The sequence below is a fragment of the Macrobrachium rosenbergii genome, chromosome 50, assembly GCF_040412425.1.
Source record: "Macrobrachium rosenbergii isolate ZJJX-2024 chromosome 50, ASM4041242v1, whole genome shotgun sequence".
Classification (NCBI taxonomy): domain Eukaryota; kingdom Metazoa; phylum Arthropoda; class Malacostraca; order Decapoda; family Palaemonidae; genus Macrobrachium; species Macrobrachium rosenbergii.
The window spans coordinates 10,884,221-10,903,305 of NC_089790.1; the positions used below are offsets into that span (position 1 = coordinate 10,884,221).

The 19,085-nt window shown below is 36.2% G+C and overlaps 1 protein-coding gene across 2 annotated transcripts in view; it reads right to left on the minus strand.

Moving 5' to 3' along the window:
• The window catches only part of LOC136832595 (uncharacterized), a 42,356-nt gene that overhangs the window by 2,756 nt on the left and 20,515 nt on the right, over positions 1–19,085 (minus strand). Inside the window, exons 8-12 of one of the 2 annotated variants that reach the window (XM_067093770.1) lie at positions 17,354–17,522; positions 16,235–16,317; positions 13,259–13,325; positions 11,286–11,310; positions 4,925–4,960 (exon numbers count right to left, since the gene is read on the minus strand). In XM_067093770.1, coding sequence (XP_066949871.1) covers positions 4,926–4,960; positions 11,286–11,310; positions 13,259–13,325; positions 16,235–16,317; positions 17,354–17,522 — 379 coding nt within the window. In that variant the 3' untranslated portion in view covers position 4,925. Of the gene's footprint in view, positions 1–52; positions 4,961–11,285; positions 11,311–13,258; positions 13,326–16,234; positions 16,318–17,353; positions 17,523–19,085 lie in introns of those variants that run through there. The other variant, XM_067093769.1, reaches the window with a different exon arrangement.

Sequence of the window (19,085 nt, forward strand, 5' to 3'; positions counted from 1 at the left end):
TTGCCTCTGTTTTTGCAAAGAAAGAGTGACCTGATCAGTCATTCTCCTTTCCTTTTGCCATTTTTCTACCACAAACTAGAACATTATCCTAACTTACTAAATTCTCACTTCACTTGAGACTTCTGGGGAACTTCTTTAGCTTTCCCCTCTGAGCCATCCTTTATCATTGGCACTACAATCTAGGGTTTTCTTTCTTTAACTCTCAATTCTAATCTTGAGAAAATGGGTGAAAATGATAAAACTTGGTCTGGCCAAGTTTACTGCCCACAAGTTACAGATTGTCCTGAAGCAACCCCATCAAATACATATCTTACATTTGTGTTCTCAATATTCTCCAGTTTCAAAAGTATTTTGGCCAACAAACAAAAGTAAGGCCATCTCCCAACACTTAATTTCTAGACTCTGGTGTGTCTCAATCATCTTTCTCACTTGTTATGAACCCGTAGTGCCATTACCAGCTCTGTTCACTGCTTCACCAGTGTTCACCTGTGAAGTATGTCATGAATGGTCACTTGATGCACGATTTCATTATAAAATAAGAGAACATACACATCAACATGGTAAAGGAAGGCTGCTGCTGACATATCTGCTTAATCTTCTTTGGAGTCTTCACCCTCCTGGTTGACAATGTGCTCTGCCCACTGCCCTCCATGGCCCTTCCACAACTACCTTGCCCACTGACTAGCCTACATAATTACTCCCACTCTGCTAGTCACCTGTCCAGCAGATGTGGCTGTGACTAATGATTACTCATGCATGACTAATTTGAAGGAAATATTTTTTTCATCAATTAGTGACTTCTTGCAAATACAGAAAAGAGAGATGCAATGGTTGCACCCCTTCCAGTTACCAAGACTAACAACAACTGCTACAATGGTAATAAGTGCTTTACTACCCTGACCACTTCTCCAGCTGTACCAAGACTTGAAGACATCCCAAATCCTCGGCCAAATCGCAGAAGATTCCCCACCTCCAACACCAGTCACTGTACGGATAAGAAATTCATTCCCATTCCTTGAGGACTGTTGTGCCTAGCCAGATTCTTCCTTGTTAGAGGTTGCACTTTGACAAAAAAAAGCACGCCAGCAAACATCAAGACCATGCCTATCACAACTTCAAGATGTCCTCTTCCAGCAATGACACACCAGTTTGATCATTCCCAGGTTGAGAAAATTACAAAGATTGTGAGTATAGATATAATACCAATAGTAGTGACTGCAATCTGTCTTCATGCTAGAGGATCAGTAGCAGTTCCTCTCAACCTAAGGACAGAACTTTAAACATGTTACTGCCTTCAACCTTTAGGATGCAAGAATAACAGGGCACTAGCAGTTTGCACTGGGATTCTTTGGGGGAAGAGAGATTCTACACCAGACTCTGACATTACTACAGGTCACCTCCTAAGGAGATGCAAACAACCAACACTCTCCTTTGAGAAGGGCCCTTGTCTATGAGGAGGTTGTTGTGCATCATCTTCCTCTCATTATTTTCCTCCAGTGACATGCCTTTGTCAGCAGGTTCTCCGATGTCTGAGGAGGAAGAGGAGGTAGTTTTCATTCCTGGAGACTGGAGGAAGCCAGCTGACCTTCAACCCTCTACAGTGAGGACTCAAGCCCCCATCTAAAAGACCAGCTACAGTGAAGACGTCCACTAAGCAAGGGTCACGTCATGTTTGTTGAGGGATCAGGAGAGAGAGATCCATAGTCCTGCAAGCTGGAGCTTTCTTTTCAGAAATTCAAAATAATGTTTGTGACACCTTTAAGATGCAGAGACTGCAAAAAGCAAGAAGAAATTCAGAGCCACAGAATTCATAAACACCTGAAATCAAGATGTACCAGGCAACTGAGAATTTGCCCTGCCACTGACCATTAACTCTCTTGGATATTGTCCCCCTCATAACTCATCTCCATACTTCATTAGCAAAGCCTTCAGAAAATGTAGAAGTCCTGAGATATCAACTCCTAAATCTATGGTAGATACTAATTCTTTTCCAATCTGAATGACATACTGATACAATTGTCTTGCTTCACATCTCATGGATTTAATCTTACTATGAACAAACATCTGAGCTACCAGAGCCACGGCTCTGCCTGATGTCAATCCTGAAGTGCTCTTCTAAACCCAAAAAGCAAATAAAAAGGCTGCATTTGAGACTACCTTACCAATTCTCCCTGTCAGACAAAAGACCATTAAATCTGGAGAAAATTCAAGTAACAAAAATATGGCTCTAAGGATTGCTCTCTCTAATAATGCCCTCCTTTGGAATTCTGTTTCCATTTTCCAGATTCTTATAATCATCTATCTTTCCAAAAGCAGCTCTGTCATTCCTTCAGTTAAACCCAATGCTTTTTCTCTCACTTCCCTCCTTTTTGCAGTTTCCTTCTGGCCCGCCCCAGATACGGCATTACATTGTCTGACCCTGGACCTTTGCTTGGAAAGCACATAAAATAAGTGGTCTTTTTTACAAACACCTCAACATTTCAATACTTATAACATACTTTCTACATACTTGATAATAATGCTATACTCATCAGCTCTACCTCCTAAAATTTAAAGACTCAATAGTAGTACTCTGGATATAAAACTGGAAGGGTGTGAATTCAAATTTCATTTGGCACACATGAAAATTAATTTGGAATTAACACTGAACTAAAAGCTAATGCATTCAATACACTCAAAACATAAGGGGAATAGCAGTGCACATTTACACATGGAAGACAGTTTATCCATAAGATATTTTCATGAAAAGCTGTGCGAGTTGATAAAGGAGAAAAGCAGTTGTCTTACGTAGACCTAGAGAATCCCGATGACAGAACAGATAAGAAGATACAATGAGGAGGATACTAAGCTGGTATGGTATATAAAGTACTTTGCTCAGAGCAGTTATTAGTTTTTATAATGAAAGTGAAGTTTGCATTACCATATGAAGAAACAAAAGTGAATGGTTTGGTGCAAGAGTGTGAGTTATGCCTTCTAGCCAATTAGAATACTTATATGGAAGGAGTAATAAGAAATGTTCAAGATATAAGAGCGAGAAATGTTCCAGATATAAGAGCAAACTTATGGAATAAAGAAAAGGATCAAAGGGGGAGTAAGGCGCAACTGATGTATGCTAATGAAGCAGTGTTGGTTAGTATTGGTGTAGACAAAATACAAGGACTGCACATTTTTAAGTATACAAAGAGGAAGATTTTCAAAGTAAAAAATAAATGACTGGAAGAATGGTGAAAGACTAAGTGGCTGATTTGTATAGACTCTTAAATGAATGATTCTTACAGGTACTTGAGAATCAACGTAATAGATAAAAGAAAGATTAAGAAACAAGTTACTGAATCTCTGCAAGACAGAAATGTTGGAATGTATGAATGTACTGTTTTGCCAGTTCCACTATGTAGCAGTGAGATGTTGATGGAGGGGGCAAATGAAAGAAAAAAAAGGTATAAGCTATCACAATGCAATGCTTGCAAAATACATGTGAAGAACAGCTTAGAGAAAATGTATATACCAGATAATGATGACCAGGAGAAAAATGGATCACAGCACTGTCAAGTGGTATGGTCCCATGGAAAGAATGGAGGGCAGTAGGTTGGTGAAGAAAGGGCATAATTTAGCTGTTGAGAAGTAAGAGTTGGCTGGATGGTGTGGAAAGTGACAGAATAGAAGGACCTAAATATGTTAAAGCATGAGAGTGAGTGCAAGACAGGCAAGTGGTGCCAGGTGTCGTGTGAGAGTGGTCGATAATCTGCTTTCTTGCACAGGGGTTCACCCTTGCTTCTGCAGTTGAAGGACAAAAAATGGTAATGCTTGTTTTTTATCTCTCTCTCTGAAGCCTACTGGGAATGTGTACATGTGTCGAATGTTTTCACTCATTACCAGTTCAGATTTGCGTAAACTTTACCATATGCTGCAGTGTAATTAAATAAAAAAAATAAAGAAATCTAACAATTTCTTCTCATGGCTGTCGTCCTGATATTCAAACTACATACCAACAGAAAATATATTTCATACTTGCAAAGTTTGCACATTCATTCCTATATCAACTGCCTTTTTCTTGTATGATTCTATTACAGTCTTGGAATCTGATTATGTACTCTTGTATTTAACCATCACAAGCATGAGAAAACTTTGAACATGATATGCATTTCTGAGAGAAATTGAATACAGTATAAAATATTCACAGCACAAAAATTAAAACGATAAACACAAAAATAAAAGCTAAATAGCAAAAATAATAATGGCAAATATACACAAGCACTATTCATCTAATGAGAAGTAGGAAGTTTACTTGCACATTTACAATCTTCAACTTAATCACAAATATTCAAACCCTGAAATCACAAATTTAAAAAGTATATTTTCACACTTCTAGGAAAGGAATCTCATTTCAACATATCTAGTAGCTGTATATTTTTTAATACAACAATCTTTTGAGTAAATATACAAGTATTTTTAATTACAGTCAAGGTTATCAGATATTTTGATAGTTGTTATTATTATAAATACAAGTTTCATACAAAATCCTTATATAAAAATAAAAATACTGTAGTTAAATTTCAACTAATTATGTTGTTTTCACAACAATAGCTCAAACCTTAAAATGAATACCATCACCATAAAACTATCCCATTTTGTTAAAAACTACCCCATTACACTGTAGGTCCAGGCAACCTTGCTTTTAATATAGCCAAATATAACAAATAATATTGTATCAAGAGTGATTCAAAACTGATGGAAGTGCTGTAATGTATAAAATTACTGTGCATTCTGTTATCTACAATTCTCCTAAAATACAAAGAACTCGATACTCCAACTACAAAGTAGACTCAATTTAGTGTCCAACTTTACACAGTATCTACCTACCAAAGTTCAACACATCACACAGTAAGGTATGTTACCCAATTTTCAACACAGCAAGTGACTATACCTTATACAGCCCAATGTGTTCTGTGGAAGCCATCAGCTGAAATATATGAGAAAAATCAGTGCTGATATATCAGGAGTACAGTATATGCAAAAATTTTTCAAATCCTGTAATGGAGCACTAAACCTGTTTACTAGTTTATAAGCATAAAACAGGCGAGTGCTCAATTAATGATGAATACTCCTGACAATTTTAGAAATAGTGAAATAATGGACATGGTGGTAAGATTTGGAAATCAAATAGATTGCAACTGCATTCCAAAATGAGACTATACATTTTGTCTAGTATGATCTGTATTACTAAACAGACATAGTATGATAATGAAACTACATCTAAAAGATTTTGCAAAATGAGAATAAAGCTTTAAGATGAATATTAAGAATCCCATGGCAGGATAGTTAGAAATGATGCTTCAAGGGAAATTAGGAAAGAGCCATATATAAAGAAGACAATGATGAAAGGGAGATGGAGATGGCTTGAAATTTGGAAATACCCTTTTAACAAGCCCTGGGTGAATAGTACATGATACAGTGTCAGCTGGGCTCCTGTGGGTACCAGAAGTAGTAGAAGACCCAGACCTACTTTGATGTGAAGACGAGAGGAAATTTGTGAAGATTAAACACAAGAAAGAAATGTGATGGAATTTCACAGAGCCTCTTTGTGTTATGTGTTGGACATATAATGAAAATACAGTGAGAAACCTATTACTATTCAAACAACTAAAAACAAGCTAATTTCTAAATGAATTGCCTAACAAGACCACAGAATTGTATAAAATCATGATTATCAAACTTTCTACAACTCTACCACACTTTGAAAAGCAACTGAAAAAGTGGGACTCATTCCATATAATTAAATAAAGCACTCTCCTGAAGTATGGGAGAGCACCCCTTAATAAGGCTAATACAAATGAGCATTCCCCAGTCTGATAATGAGGACTGAAATTGAAATTCTGCAGGAGTTTATGGATAATGATAAATGTTCTGGATAATGACTGATAACCTGCAATAAACAATGGGTGCTAAGGAGTTCAAAGGTACCATCAAAGAGTGGAAATCCTTTGGCAATAGAATCTATGGAACTATTAGTAGTGAATGAAATCCAATTTTCTTTCTCCATTTTTCTGTATTTCACTTTGGTAGTCTCTAAACTAGAGGACTCTGAGATATATGGATGTTCCGGGGAAGTGACCAATAGTGCATTTGTTGAAACAAGACCCTCTTTCATGTAAGTAGGCTACATGTACAGTGCTAACAGTAACGGCTGCTTCCAATTTATTCAATTTAAATAGTGTATTCAATCTTTCTCCTAATTACTTTTTCTGTTACTGTGTTCTTTCATGAATGGAAATAAAGGGTCACTGACTGGGATTCTTTCATTGGAAAAGAATACACTAATACCAAGTTAAAGATTTCGATGAAGTCTTTGGCCAGTAATTGAAATGTGGTGTGGGTTGTCCTAAGGGTACTGCTGTATTCCTTAATTAAGGAGTCATTATTTTAGCTTCTAGGCAGTGTTCTGCTCACACTACTTAGCACAGTCATGACGAAAGACAAGAATAGGTTAGCTTATCATGGTGAGTACTACTGCTTATACTGTATACAGGTTAGCAAGGGCTGGATGTTTGCTGACCACTAATTGGCTGAGGAAAGAATGTTGCTTTTAGACTGGCCAGTAAATCAAAATGGTAAATTTAAATTAAATTGTATTTTTCATAGCTGACAAACCTGTGGTCTTAACATTAGGATAAATCTTCTGGCACCAGCTGGAAACAGGTAAACATAAAAACAAGGGTTGCTAATGCAAGGAATTGGTGGCATCTGGCATGGAGGTAAGATGGGAAATGGTAAGTGACTTTATTTCAACCCTGTGACGTCTCAATTTTCTTCTTACTGCAGTTGTGAGAGGTCGTTTCTTTCTCTCCTTCCTCTCCATAGCCGGTTGTTTTTGCCTTTGCCTGTGTTTCTTTGTTGTTGTGTTCAGTGTTTGTTTAGTGTGCAGATGTTTTAGTTTATATCATGCAATCCCAAAACCAGCTAAAAGTTACCATAAGCCTCAGAGACAATGTCCTGGTATGGGCGCCTATCCTTGCTTGTGTTATATGGCTTCCTTGGAGACTGACCCACATTCTACTTTTAGCATGTGCAGATCAAATGATTCTAATATAATTAACCCTTGCCCTGTGTGTCATTCTTGGCCTCCTGTGCAGTGGAAGAGATTTGCCATGAACAAGCAGCACAAGAGAAAGTCGGAGGTGCCATCTTGGGGATTTTCTCCCCCTTCGATGGATGTTTCTCAGGTTCCCCACTGTTCTGCTTCTCCCCTTGCTTCTACTTCCTTTTCAGGTTTGTCTCCTTCCTTTTCTTCCATTGATTTGTCTTTGAAAGTTTTGGGAGAAGGTTCTCTGAATATATCTCATGCTGCCCCATCTCTCTTGGGGATGGAGGGGGAATGTTTCCCCTCCCAGAGGGGCAGGGGCAGCGCCATCTTTTTCCTCTGTTTCAGGCTCAGATGCGCATAGATGTCAGTTGTTTGGGGTTTGTTAGGCCTACCAGGGCTACCAACCTTAGATGGCTGCTTGTTCCTTTTCATGTCTTCACACATCCCAGTGTCAGCCGCCATGTCAGTTCCCAGCCCTCCCGGCCTTCATTCTACTGGGTCTGTACTACACCTTCTTGTGAGATGTCATTGGTTCTCTCAACACACCATCCTGGGTCACCTCCCGTTCAACCTATGGTTGCTCCCACAGCTCACATACAAAGTTTGTCTGCTTCCATGATGTCACAGCCTAGTTCTTCTATGACATCATCTGTGGCTGCACTGTCTGCTTCCTCTTGTTCAGACTGTGCTAAACACTGTCGACTCGGCCCTTCAAGTGAAATATGGCTGTATTCTTAAGAGGAGATGGCATAGATCTCCTTCATCTTCGTCATCTGCCCCTCCTGTTTGTTCCTGCATCAAACATTGGAGGATTATGGACTTTGTTGCAGCTCCGCTCAGAGTACCCTGACTTTACTAGTATAGTTCTTGCCCATGAATAATCAATTCATGGATAATAGGGGCACCTGATGTTGGTGGGCAAGAGGAATGTTTTTGGGTGGTTCCTCCAGCTGTATTATGGGTGCCTTTAGCAATGAAAGGCTCCTCAGGTCCTGGGCCTTTCTGTTCCCTACTATTACATTCCTTGCATTGTCAATGTGGTACAATATCTCACAACTCATTTTTTAGTACCTTTATGAGAGTGGCAGATCCTTTTGGCCAGTTTCATGGTGGTCATTCCAACTTAGAGTTAAGACATCCATGGACTGGACACTTGAGCTAGTATACCACATTAGTTTGTTTCAGGGGATCTCTCAATGGTGGGGCTTGGTTGTTTTTTATGATTGAGTTTCTGGTGCAGCTATTTTCGTAGTATATAATGAGGTCTAACCATGTGATGACACTTCCTGTAGAGACACTGTCGGCAATGACGTTCTTTACGGCAAGCTCATCCTCTGATTACCTGGAATGCATCCTCACCTTACAAAATAGTTTGGTGTTTGTCTGGAGATCAGGTTTTTGTTGTTCATTGTTGTGCCACTGATCCAAAGCAATATTATTTCTTTATTACCTTGTCTCCTAGAATACTCATTATTTATCAGCATTTGTGAAATGCGATCTAATTCCTTGTGGATGACCTCCCAAAAACAGCACGTAAAGCTCTGCTAACACAGGCTTTGATGGCAGTTTTCTTTTATCTTGAAGGGAATATATTACTGCTTATAAACTGTGTATAAACCTATCTGTTTATATGCAACAACAGTCTGGCCAATTATGGAGGCTGAACTGGCAACTTAAAGACGTTCTGCTATTATTATTACAGGCTATATAGTATAACAATAATATATGTATGCCCATGTGCAAACTTAGTCTAGCATCAGTTTTTGTGAATCATTAAAATTTTCAAAATCTGAATATTTTGGTGAAATTAGTTATGAAGCTCTTCCCTATCATTAAATTTTAATTTTACCATGGAACGGCATTACACAGTGCAAGTTAACTTGTTTACAACCAAAGGGGTACTTTTATGTGTGTATTTTTACTTTAAAAAAGGGGATAAAACAAATATCAAATATTGCCCTCTGATTCAAAACCAAGCATAAATATCCAATAAATAACAGTGCCCTAAAAGGGGTTTTATATCTATGAAAAGTATCACAGGATGAAATAGATGAAGAAAAAGCAATTCACAGCAGTATAACTCTTGATCACGAAAAGCCAGAAGAGAGCTCACAGTGGGATAAAAAGATCTATAGGAGCATCAAATAGGAGAGAATACCATTTGGGAACAGCATTGATCAAAGGGAGAGTAGTAACATTGCCTCCATCAAATGCAATGTCAAAGCGGGAGGCAGCAGTAGGAAATTGTTATGAGTTGCAAATGCAGTAAAAAATAAAAGATACCACAAAATAAGGTTACAATTTCATTGTAATTTTGACTCAATGAATTGAAAATTATCCCTGTAAAAACAAAGGCTGAAAACAGAAATGGATAATGAGGTAAATTGTTAATGTATTATGAAGCTACAGCTTCAAAAAGATATAAAAAATCAGCAGTCCCCAAGGGCTAAGAATGAAGAACATAACTAAGTTACTGAAAAAGCAATTCAACTGACATTGACAATATGGAAGCAAATGATATCACCAACAGAAAGGAAAACAAAAAATAAAGCACAAATTCAACAGCCACCAAAACAACTCCTCAGAATATAGCAGCAATATGAAATAATGAATAACTGAACAAATAAAAATAAATGGAAAATTACAAAAACTCATAAAAGAATACGACCTAGTTAGATCACTGAGTATGGCCTTTCAAGTTTTCAGTCAAGTTCTTGCAAAATGATAAGACTGGACAGCACCTGTACAGAATAAGACTATTTGTGATTAATGTATTCATTATGAAACCCAAACACTTTAACTGAAATAACTTGTATAGGCAAAGGCACAAATGCAGCATCAATGTGACTAGAATTCACACACCAACATCACTTACCTAAGAGGACACAAATTAACCAATATAGAAAACAATGACAAGTAAATCCTGACTTCTACAAAAGAAAGTAAAAAAAAATTAAGTCAAGGAAAAAAAAAAAAAAAAATGCAGAAACCAAACTACCAGGTTGGGCTGTTGAGAGGATGATTAGAAAAATCCTGTTTTAAATGTGGCTGAAAACTGGAGTACAACAAAGTTGAAGATGTTCAACTTAAGGAAGACAAAGGATATGGATAAGACATAAAAGCAAAGACACAATGCTCTTGGGGACCAAAGGGTCATTGCAAACTGACAGCCTGCCCTATGCAATGCAGAGCACACACTACTCCCACATGGTGACAAGAGAGAGAAAACTATACCATTATCATCTTAACACTGAAATACTCATCAAAAGCAGATATCTATTTCTCACTCTGCCTCGCTTAGAGTGATGTGCAGAAATAAAGGAATCTGGTTTGTCATTCACATAAATACTTTTCCAAAAACCCTACGGTATAAGTTTTTTGAAAGGGAAAGTGAAGTTAGTTTCCTCACTCACCTTCCTTATTTGTAGTACAATAATGTCAGTGTCATTTCAATATTTTATAGGATTACTAATAAACAATTATCCCATCTCCTCAACCTCCGAACCATTATTGTTATAATTTTCTTACCTGTATAATATACAGGACAGTGTTTGAAGGTATTATGATTATTGGATGTTAAGATATAAAGCTGAGCTGACAAGCTGTTCAGTTTGTAAACATACTGCAGTTGATTACCTTGAATTTATTTGTACAGTCTTTCCCTTCCTGTTATGTCAAAGTTATCGATGTCAACTTTTTGAGGTCATTAATTTTCATATAATGTCATAGTAATTTTTTTCACGTAATGTCATAGTAATTTTCAAGTCTTTTTGGTACGTCAACTTAATATGTGGTGTAAATTTTGTTTAAAAGTGATACATAATCCTTTGGAAATATTTTAATATTTTTTTATAGTGGTACTCACAAGATTGCAATTTTTAAACTTTTATAAACTTCAAATTAAGATATGCAATATAATGACAATGACTGTCATATTTCTTATCTATAGATTCACCAGAATGTTACTGACATGAATAAAGTGGTACCAGAATGTTACTGACATGAATAAAATGTTCACCAGAATGTTACTGACATGAATAAAGTGAATACCAATAATGATGTCATGTTATTGCTAGCATCAACAATTATTACGATTCTGTAGTGCAGTTCAACTTAACCAATAACTTGAAATGCTTATAGATAAATTTCAAGGATATTATTATTACAAATTCAAAAATCCTCGACTGTTTACAGGTTTACTCACCCAATGTCAGAAGAATATCTCGAGACTGAAAATATAATAAGAGATTCTATTACTATTAAAATTTCTACAATCTAAAACAACAGTACATTAATACAAAACATATTTACTATAAAATGCTTCATAATAAAACAATCCATCCATTCCCAACCCTTAAAAATGCTTGGCAAACTCCAATTGTGTATCCTAATGATATTTAATCTTTTTTAACACCTTTTTAATCACCCTCCTTGCCCTAGCACACAGCATGCAGTAATGAATGTTCTCTGCAGCACTCCCTTTCTCCTTTGCGTAATGTTTACTATCTTCTTTCTCAATTTACCATCTGCTCTCTTCCCATTTGGCTATCAAACTTGAATTTCACTCTGCTCTAATATTCAGGTATATCTTTTGAAGAGTAATTTTCCCTTAGATCTGAATACAAAGCCTAAATCTTGGACTGATTTCTTTCCCTGCTGTAGTAAATATGTATACATATCCCGTCTTGTGTATGCAGCTATATAACTAAACCACCCATTTTGACTAAACCATCCATTATGGTATAACTCCACGAAATCTATGCCATGTCTAAGGCATATTTCTGTGTTCCTTATATAGTTTTTCTGACTCTTCATTTGTTCCTATTAGGTTCTTCCCTCCCTGCTGTCCCAACCTATTTTAACTGTGATTTTCTCCATTTTCAATTCACACTGTAGAACAAATCTTCTCTGAGCTCTCCAAGTCTAGAAGTAACTACAGTACTTTATAACAATTATTTACCACGTACTTCAGAGTATAAAGGTATGGGGCAAACATATCTGAAGCTATACATATACCCAAGGCACTAAATAAACAATAAAAAGAACAGAAAATCCTTTAAACAGTTTCTTAATTTGGGTAGTTTACAGTTTACCGGGGCAACCGCGCAACAACCAAATCCCTCCACATAGGTAAGTAGTTTGACCTCGATCCGACCATACGCCCCCAAGCGACCTCACGCAACCCTGAGCGGCCCGAACGCATTCATTCTAGCACAGAATTCAAACTGTTAACATGGTGTCTTCCCATCTTTTGAACAGTGATACAATGAAAAACCTGTACCGCTCATATTTTTCGATGTATTACATAAAAAAAAGGTATCTCTCTAATGCTGAATGTCCGTTCAAAGCTTTTCTAGAACTTATTAAATGGACATATCCATTATCTAAAGTGGAGTCAACGCCGAGGAAAATGCATTCTTATTCCGGTGACACTCCAAACACACGGGATGTCATGGTACAAACGGAACAGCCAGTGCCCGTCGTCCAAAACAAAAGAAGAAGAATCGACTTGCCACAATGGTCCGACAATTCTGATTTCGAATAAGGTATGTGTGTTTTTTATATATATAATATAAGGTGGGTATGGTAGGATTCTCTTGGTTAGGATAGTAAATCATCGATAACTAAAGGTTAGGGGTAAAATTTCATCCCCTGTAACCCCTGTGGCAAGTGCGCACAGCGCAAAATTACCGCTTGCCAGAACATACGTGCTTGCCAAGAATCTTTCAAAATGCAGATAAGGCATGAAGCACCGTTCCACCACGCCGAAACTGAAATCAGAAATGTGCAAAAAAAGACCGCTAAAATTTTGTGATAAACATCAGTTTTCATCTCATCGCCATTTTTGTTGTGTTCCCCTCCACCAATTTTCTTGTCAGAGCTTACTGCCATCTAGTGGTGGGTTCTGACTAGAAAACTGGCCGAAGATAGGGTTGCCCCGGTAAACTGTAGCCACTGCCTTAATTCAATACTCAAGTAAACTGAAAGTATACATACTGAATTTTGAAGATTTGAAGAAAATTATTACAACACAATTAACAATGCACTTTTTTTTGCCCTAAACAGGGCTAAATTCCCAAGTTAGATTAATTTCCTCAGCTAAATTCAATGCACATGAAAAACTATAAACTTACAGAAAATGAAGTGACTCAAAATCACAGAATCACTCTTTTTTACCTGCTCAGTTGAACTTCCTTTGAAGACATAGCAAGTGAAGTGAGATGATATGGTACAGCTTGTGTCCCTGCAAATAATTGCAGATCTTCAATGAGAATGTAATTTTAAAAATCAATTTCTTAAATACATATCCATTGCTTTAAAACAAGCTAATTTATGCACAGCAAGAACTCCCAAACATCTTTCCCCTGAAGACGAAAAAGGGAGAGCAACTGAGGATAGTAGGTTGGTATTCATGTGGAATGTCCACGATCCTGGAGGTTAACTAATTATTCTTTGTATACGATAATCTAGATATGAAAAAACCATGGGATCCTGATGAGGGCAAATCTGTTAAGGTAATATGTTTGTATTTTACCTTAACTGTTCCCTAGGGTAAAAATGTTATTTTCTTAATAAAATTAAGTTTCATATATTATTAACAAGTAATTATATAGCTATACTTTCCACTCGTGCGGCAGCTCAAATTTTAAAATCAGCGGTAGCGCTCCGATTGTTTAGTGTCGGTGACCAGTCCCGCCCACTAACGGGAATACTAGGAACAACTTACCAGAAAACCTCATTCTGTTTCTGCCCTTATGTCCGTTACAGGAGAGGAGGGTGGGCTCTGATTCGGTAATTACCTGGTAAGTATATATGAAACTCAATTTTATTATGAAAACAACATTTTCATATAAGTATCTTACCAAGTAATTACATAGCTGAATCCCACATTGACAGGTGGTGGGATACATGGACATATTCCATTCCAAAACACTAAGATAAGTAATGAATTTGAAATAGAAAAAAGCTGCTAGCATTGGAAAACAATGCTTGTTGTTTCCTTATCAATTATGAGAGCCACTGCATGAGAACACTGCCTCTGGTTGGTGTCCATCTTGACTTGTAGTAGTGGGGCAGTATAGCGCTTGGCACCAAAGCTAGTGGGTGGATGTCAAGAAAGTCTATTTATCCAAAAGCCCATCGCCACCAAAATCAGTAACTTCTCTCCTCACTACGTTCTGCCCTTACACTTTTTCAGTTCTCTACAAAGGAAAGTGTATTAAGAAAATGTTCTAAATCAATTCTTTACTGACAATTGTTTTGAAGTACATAAGTACCATCACAAAAAACATACCTCAATTCCTTATCAAACATTACTTGAGACTTGCTGACATGTATTCACCACTGAAAACATCGGTTCAGTAGCAAACACAATATTTATGTATACAGTAATACACTACTTGGTAAAGAAGAGTTAATCAATTGACTGAAAAATTGCTGGAACGAAACATGATAACTTGAATCAGATCTTAATAACAAAACAATAAAATACTGATCCTGAAAGCTTTAGGCTTGAAGGCTACTTGAAATCAGTGATAATATTTCACCGAAATCCGGTTATCCAACCAGCAAATAATAAACAAAGCTGCTACAGACACCTGATGTTTACACAGAGCGCAGCAGAAAGAGAATGAGGCTGTCTGCTAAATTGTTCCTAGTATTCCCATTGGTGGGAGGGACTGGTCACCTACATTAAACAATCAGAGCGCAACTGCAGATTTTAAAATTTAAGCTGCCACACGAGTAGAAAGTATAGCTATGTAATTACTTGGTAAGCTACTTATACAAAAAACCTTTCAGCCCCTAGTGGTCAGTTTAATACAGACTGGTTAACAATTCATGATATCCAGAGTGTCAGCAAGAAGCAGTAAGCAAACATGTTTAGATAATATATTTCAAAAATATGTATATGTATTTCTAGAGAGGTACTTTTTATATATACATACAAAAAGAAAGGCAATACATATTCTTTCCACTCCAAGACTTACCTAACATGCATTCCAACTATGGAAAGTTTTCCAATGTTTTTATTTTCTCCATAATTGTTCTTTTTGTTTATTTACATAGCATTAGATTTCTTTTCTTAGAACTTTTTGTTTTTCTATTTATGATTTACCTTTCTTATTTTCATCTCTTCTCTCTCTCTCTCTCTCTCTCTCAATCACTGTCTGTGATTACCTCAAGCAGTTATTTCCCATTTTCTCAACACAAATACTTTTCTTAAAATATATTTCCTTTTCTTTATTCACTTTGGGATCTTTATAATAATTTGATTGTACAATGACTGAAATTTCATATATAACAGTTAATAAATTTGATACTGTATATATAAATAACTTTGGTTATTTCAATAACTATGCATCAGGCTATGATTCCATTAAGGCATTTGCAATGTATTTGCAGTAAGGCTTAAAAATGGACAGCTCAGCAAAGTTGCAATTGTAGCCCTTCTTGTAGTCAAGGCTTTTGGTTTACAGAGCTCCAACCTGTATCATTATACAACAGAACTTATAAACTAATTACATAACAATTAAAAATAACTGAAAAACCATGACATGGTAAGCAGAAATTGACAGTAACCCCAAAAGATTAATGAAGAATGGAAATCCCAGTTAACTCGAGCTGTTAATCAGCTAACATGAGACTTGGTTAACAACCATGAATCATAAAGGACCTTACATGCTTGTGTCAACCTAGTAGGCCTAGTTATTCTTCTATATCTTCTTCAGTGGTTTAGGTGTCTGGAAATTTGCATAAGTCACTAAGGCTTTACAGTATCTGGTTAGTGGTTAAAAAATTACAATACACAAATAGTTACAATAAGCTGTTTAAAAGTTTCTGCCCAATAAAATAATCTAAGAACAAAATTCAAAGTACATCCAATTGTCCTCTAGTGAATTCAGTAGTTTCTATTAGACAGCCCATGCACATCTAATAAAATATCTAATTCCAAATCAAATATTTAGGCTACAATATTCTTTAATTATCTATCATGAAAAGTGGAGAAAAATATTCAATTGGTAAATCAGCCTTCTTATAATCTTATTTAGGCAGCCACCTTTAGAAAACTAAATGTCACTCAAGAACTAATCAACAACTATTTCTGAGCAAGATCCGAGAAATTATCAAATGGAAAGCTATCTTTTGACTTACCCAGCGATATAGGCAAAATATTCTGGCATGTCATTTCTTCTGCCACACGAAGATATTTCTGTATAGCTATGACTGAGAATCATCTGGAAAAGAGAAATGATGATTTAGTACAGTATTTAAATTTATTCTTTGAAAGCAAAAGCCAATGGGACATAAAACTTAATACACTTACACCTTGACTTGATGGGCTTCAAATCATCAGATTGTGTTTCTAATTTTCGTAAGTCTGGTAAAATAAAAAATACAGGGAATAACCCAGTAAGTATCCTAGGCTTTAGTGGAAGCTGAAGAGAGTGCAATTATGAAACACTATAAATACTCTCTCTCTCTCTCTCTCACCTACCATCACTGACATTTATTTAATCAAAAAGTGTTGTACTTAAAATTGACCATATATTTTTTTAAGTCTGTATGTGGACATGTTTATATGTACATGTACAGTATGCATCATGTTAAGAAAAACTACAAACTTGCTGTGTTTTTCATCTCTCTCTCTCTTTCTCAATTTTTCAGTCTGTATGTGTGCACATGTATATATCATGTTGAGAGAAAAAAAAAACATACTAGGCAACTCTCTCTGACTCATAGTGCAAGGTTACAAACCAGCCACATTACAATAGCAAAAGGCCCTGTCACTAAGGACATCACATTTTCCAGGAGTACAAGTGGTTACAGGAGTCTTCCTTCCCCAGCTCACATAACTGACAAGGATGCTTACATTTCCAGTAAAGAAATCAACATCAGTCATGATATCTGGACAATATCCTCACCTAAGGAGCAAGTCTCCAAATAAAAGACCAAAGCTTGCAGTCTCATGGGACCAAATCACAAATATAAGATAATTTGCATTCTAGATATACAAAACTCAAGTCTTGAATCCCACCCCCAACATCTAACCAAACCCAAATTGTCCCTGTTACAAAAGGAAAATGGGTGCACTATTTACTGAGTGAGTTATGGTTCCCTCATCCATTTGCTCACCAAATAACTTCTATGAAAAAGATGGTCAACATCTTAGCATCATCATTATATCTATAACCTTAATGGGTTTAGCAAAAAAAAAAATGATTCATGATTATGACTGGATTTTATATCAATGTTATGGTGGAAAAAACTTACCTTCCTGTTTGTCTTGAGCAAGGTTTGTACACCAATCTCTCCTGTTATAAGATTGACTGCAACACTTTGTCTATTTTGTGTGGAGACAGCCATAACAGCATGTTCTATTTGAGAAACATCACCACAGCTCCCTACAGAAACACTACCAAGGTAATAGACAGTTTGGCCCCTGTTGAAATATAAAGAACAATAAGTCTGAATCATAATTATCAAAAAATTATTCTTTTGATCTATTACTACTTGGAATAAACCAAAGCAAGGAGTTTCAGGTTTTTCTTATACTGTATATTGATTAGTATATACCTATACATTACACCAATGTACTTCTTTCTGACACAACTGGCTGTCTTTGCTCAAACAGAAATTTTTTTACTCAGGTGACCTGATTATAGATACTGGTATCTTGTTACCCCAGAGGATTATTTCTTGAGGAAGAGTGAAAATTGCCACAATATAAAACTGATTTACTACAACTGGGCAGTTAGATGGTGACAGTGGAACAAAGGGAACAGCTTAAAAAAAAAAAAGCAGAAAGCAATGCAATTGTGGTCTAAAAGGACACTAAAGATAACCTTTGATACTTTGTACAGTACACTGTATAAGGCACAATTGGTAACAATCAGTCTTCAGCTTTCAGCTTAATTGCTTTCTGTATTTTACTTCCCATTTGTTCCCTTTAGTCTCTCTCTTCCTACCTGTTCAAGCTCCTAAACTGTACCTTGCTCCAGGTTCACCTCCCATTTAGAAAAAATCCTTTAGGAAAGCAATGGGAGTCTAAAACTATGACTCAAGATTACTGTATTTCCCAGCATTTAAAGACAATAGACACTCCAACTTTGAAGGTGCATCCCAATTTTGACTAACAAATTTTGGAAAAAAATAAATAAAAATATGGCCTCACCAAATTCATGAGATGATGGCTTTGTTTTGGTTGGCGAGCTGTACACATTCAATTGTCTCAATGCACTCAAGTACCATGGCTTTAGCTTCTTTACCATATTGTAGTTTTTCAGTTCATTTATTTTATGAATATGTTCTTTTATGTTGTTTTTAATTTCACTGATATCAATATCTAACAAGCTTCTGAATCTGACATACCACCAACAGTGTCTCAATGCATGTAAATGGATGACACTTCAACTGATGGAGTATTTGAATTCAAGATTTTGATAGCTTTGGATGCCAGACTTATGGCATTTTTTTAATCTCAGACAAAGTAAACACCAAACACCACAACAGGAAATAAAAACGTGGAATAACATTTTACTGCACAGTTACAGTTTGTAAAAACACCACATGAACATGATATCCCAAAACAGAACAAAACAAAAAAAGTATAAACATACAACAAAATAAATATCGAAATACAAATGTTAAATATAAGAAAAAGCATTTTAATAAGCAAAACCTGAAAATATTTTACATATTGTTACCATTTGTGAATGTACCACATAAGCATGGCACAATAGATTTACCAATTCTGAAATGAATCTTCATGACAACATTATTTCTTTTCTTATTCATGTGCTAGTACTTTTATGTATCTACTATTTCAAGAATAATTTATACACTTAATTCAGAGGCCATATACCAAAGTCCTAATTACTGTCTAACAAAGATAACCATTCTCTTGGGTTATGATAGGCCTATGATAAAGTAACCTTTACCCTCTAGGATGCCCATTAAATTTCCAAGTCTTATCTTAAAAAAAAAAAAAAGCACCTCCATGCCA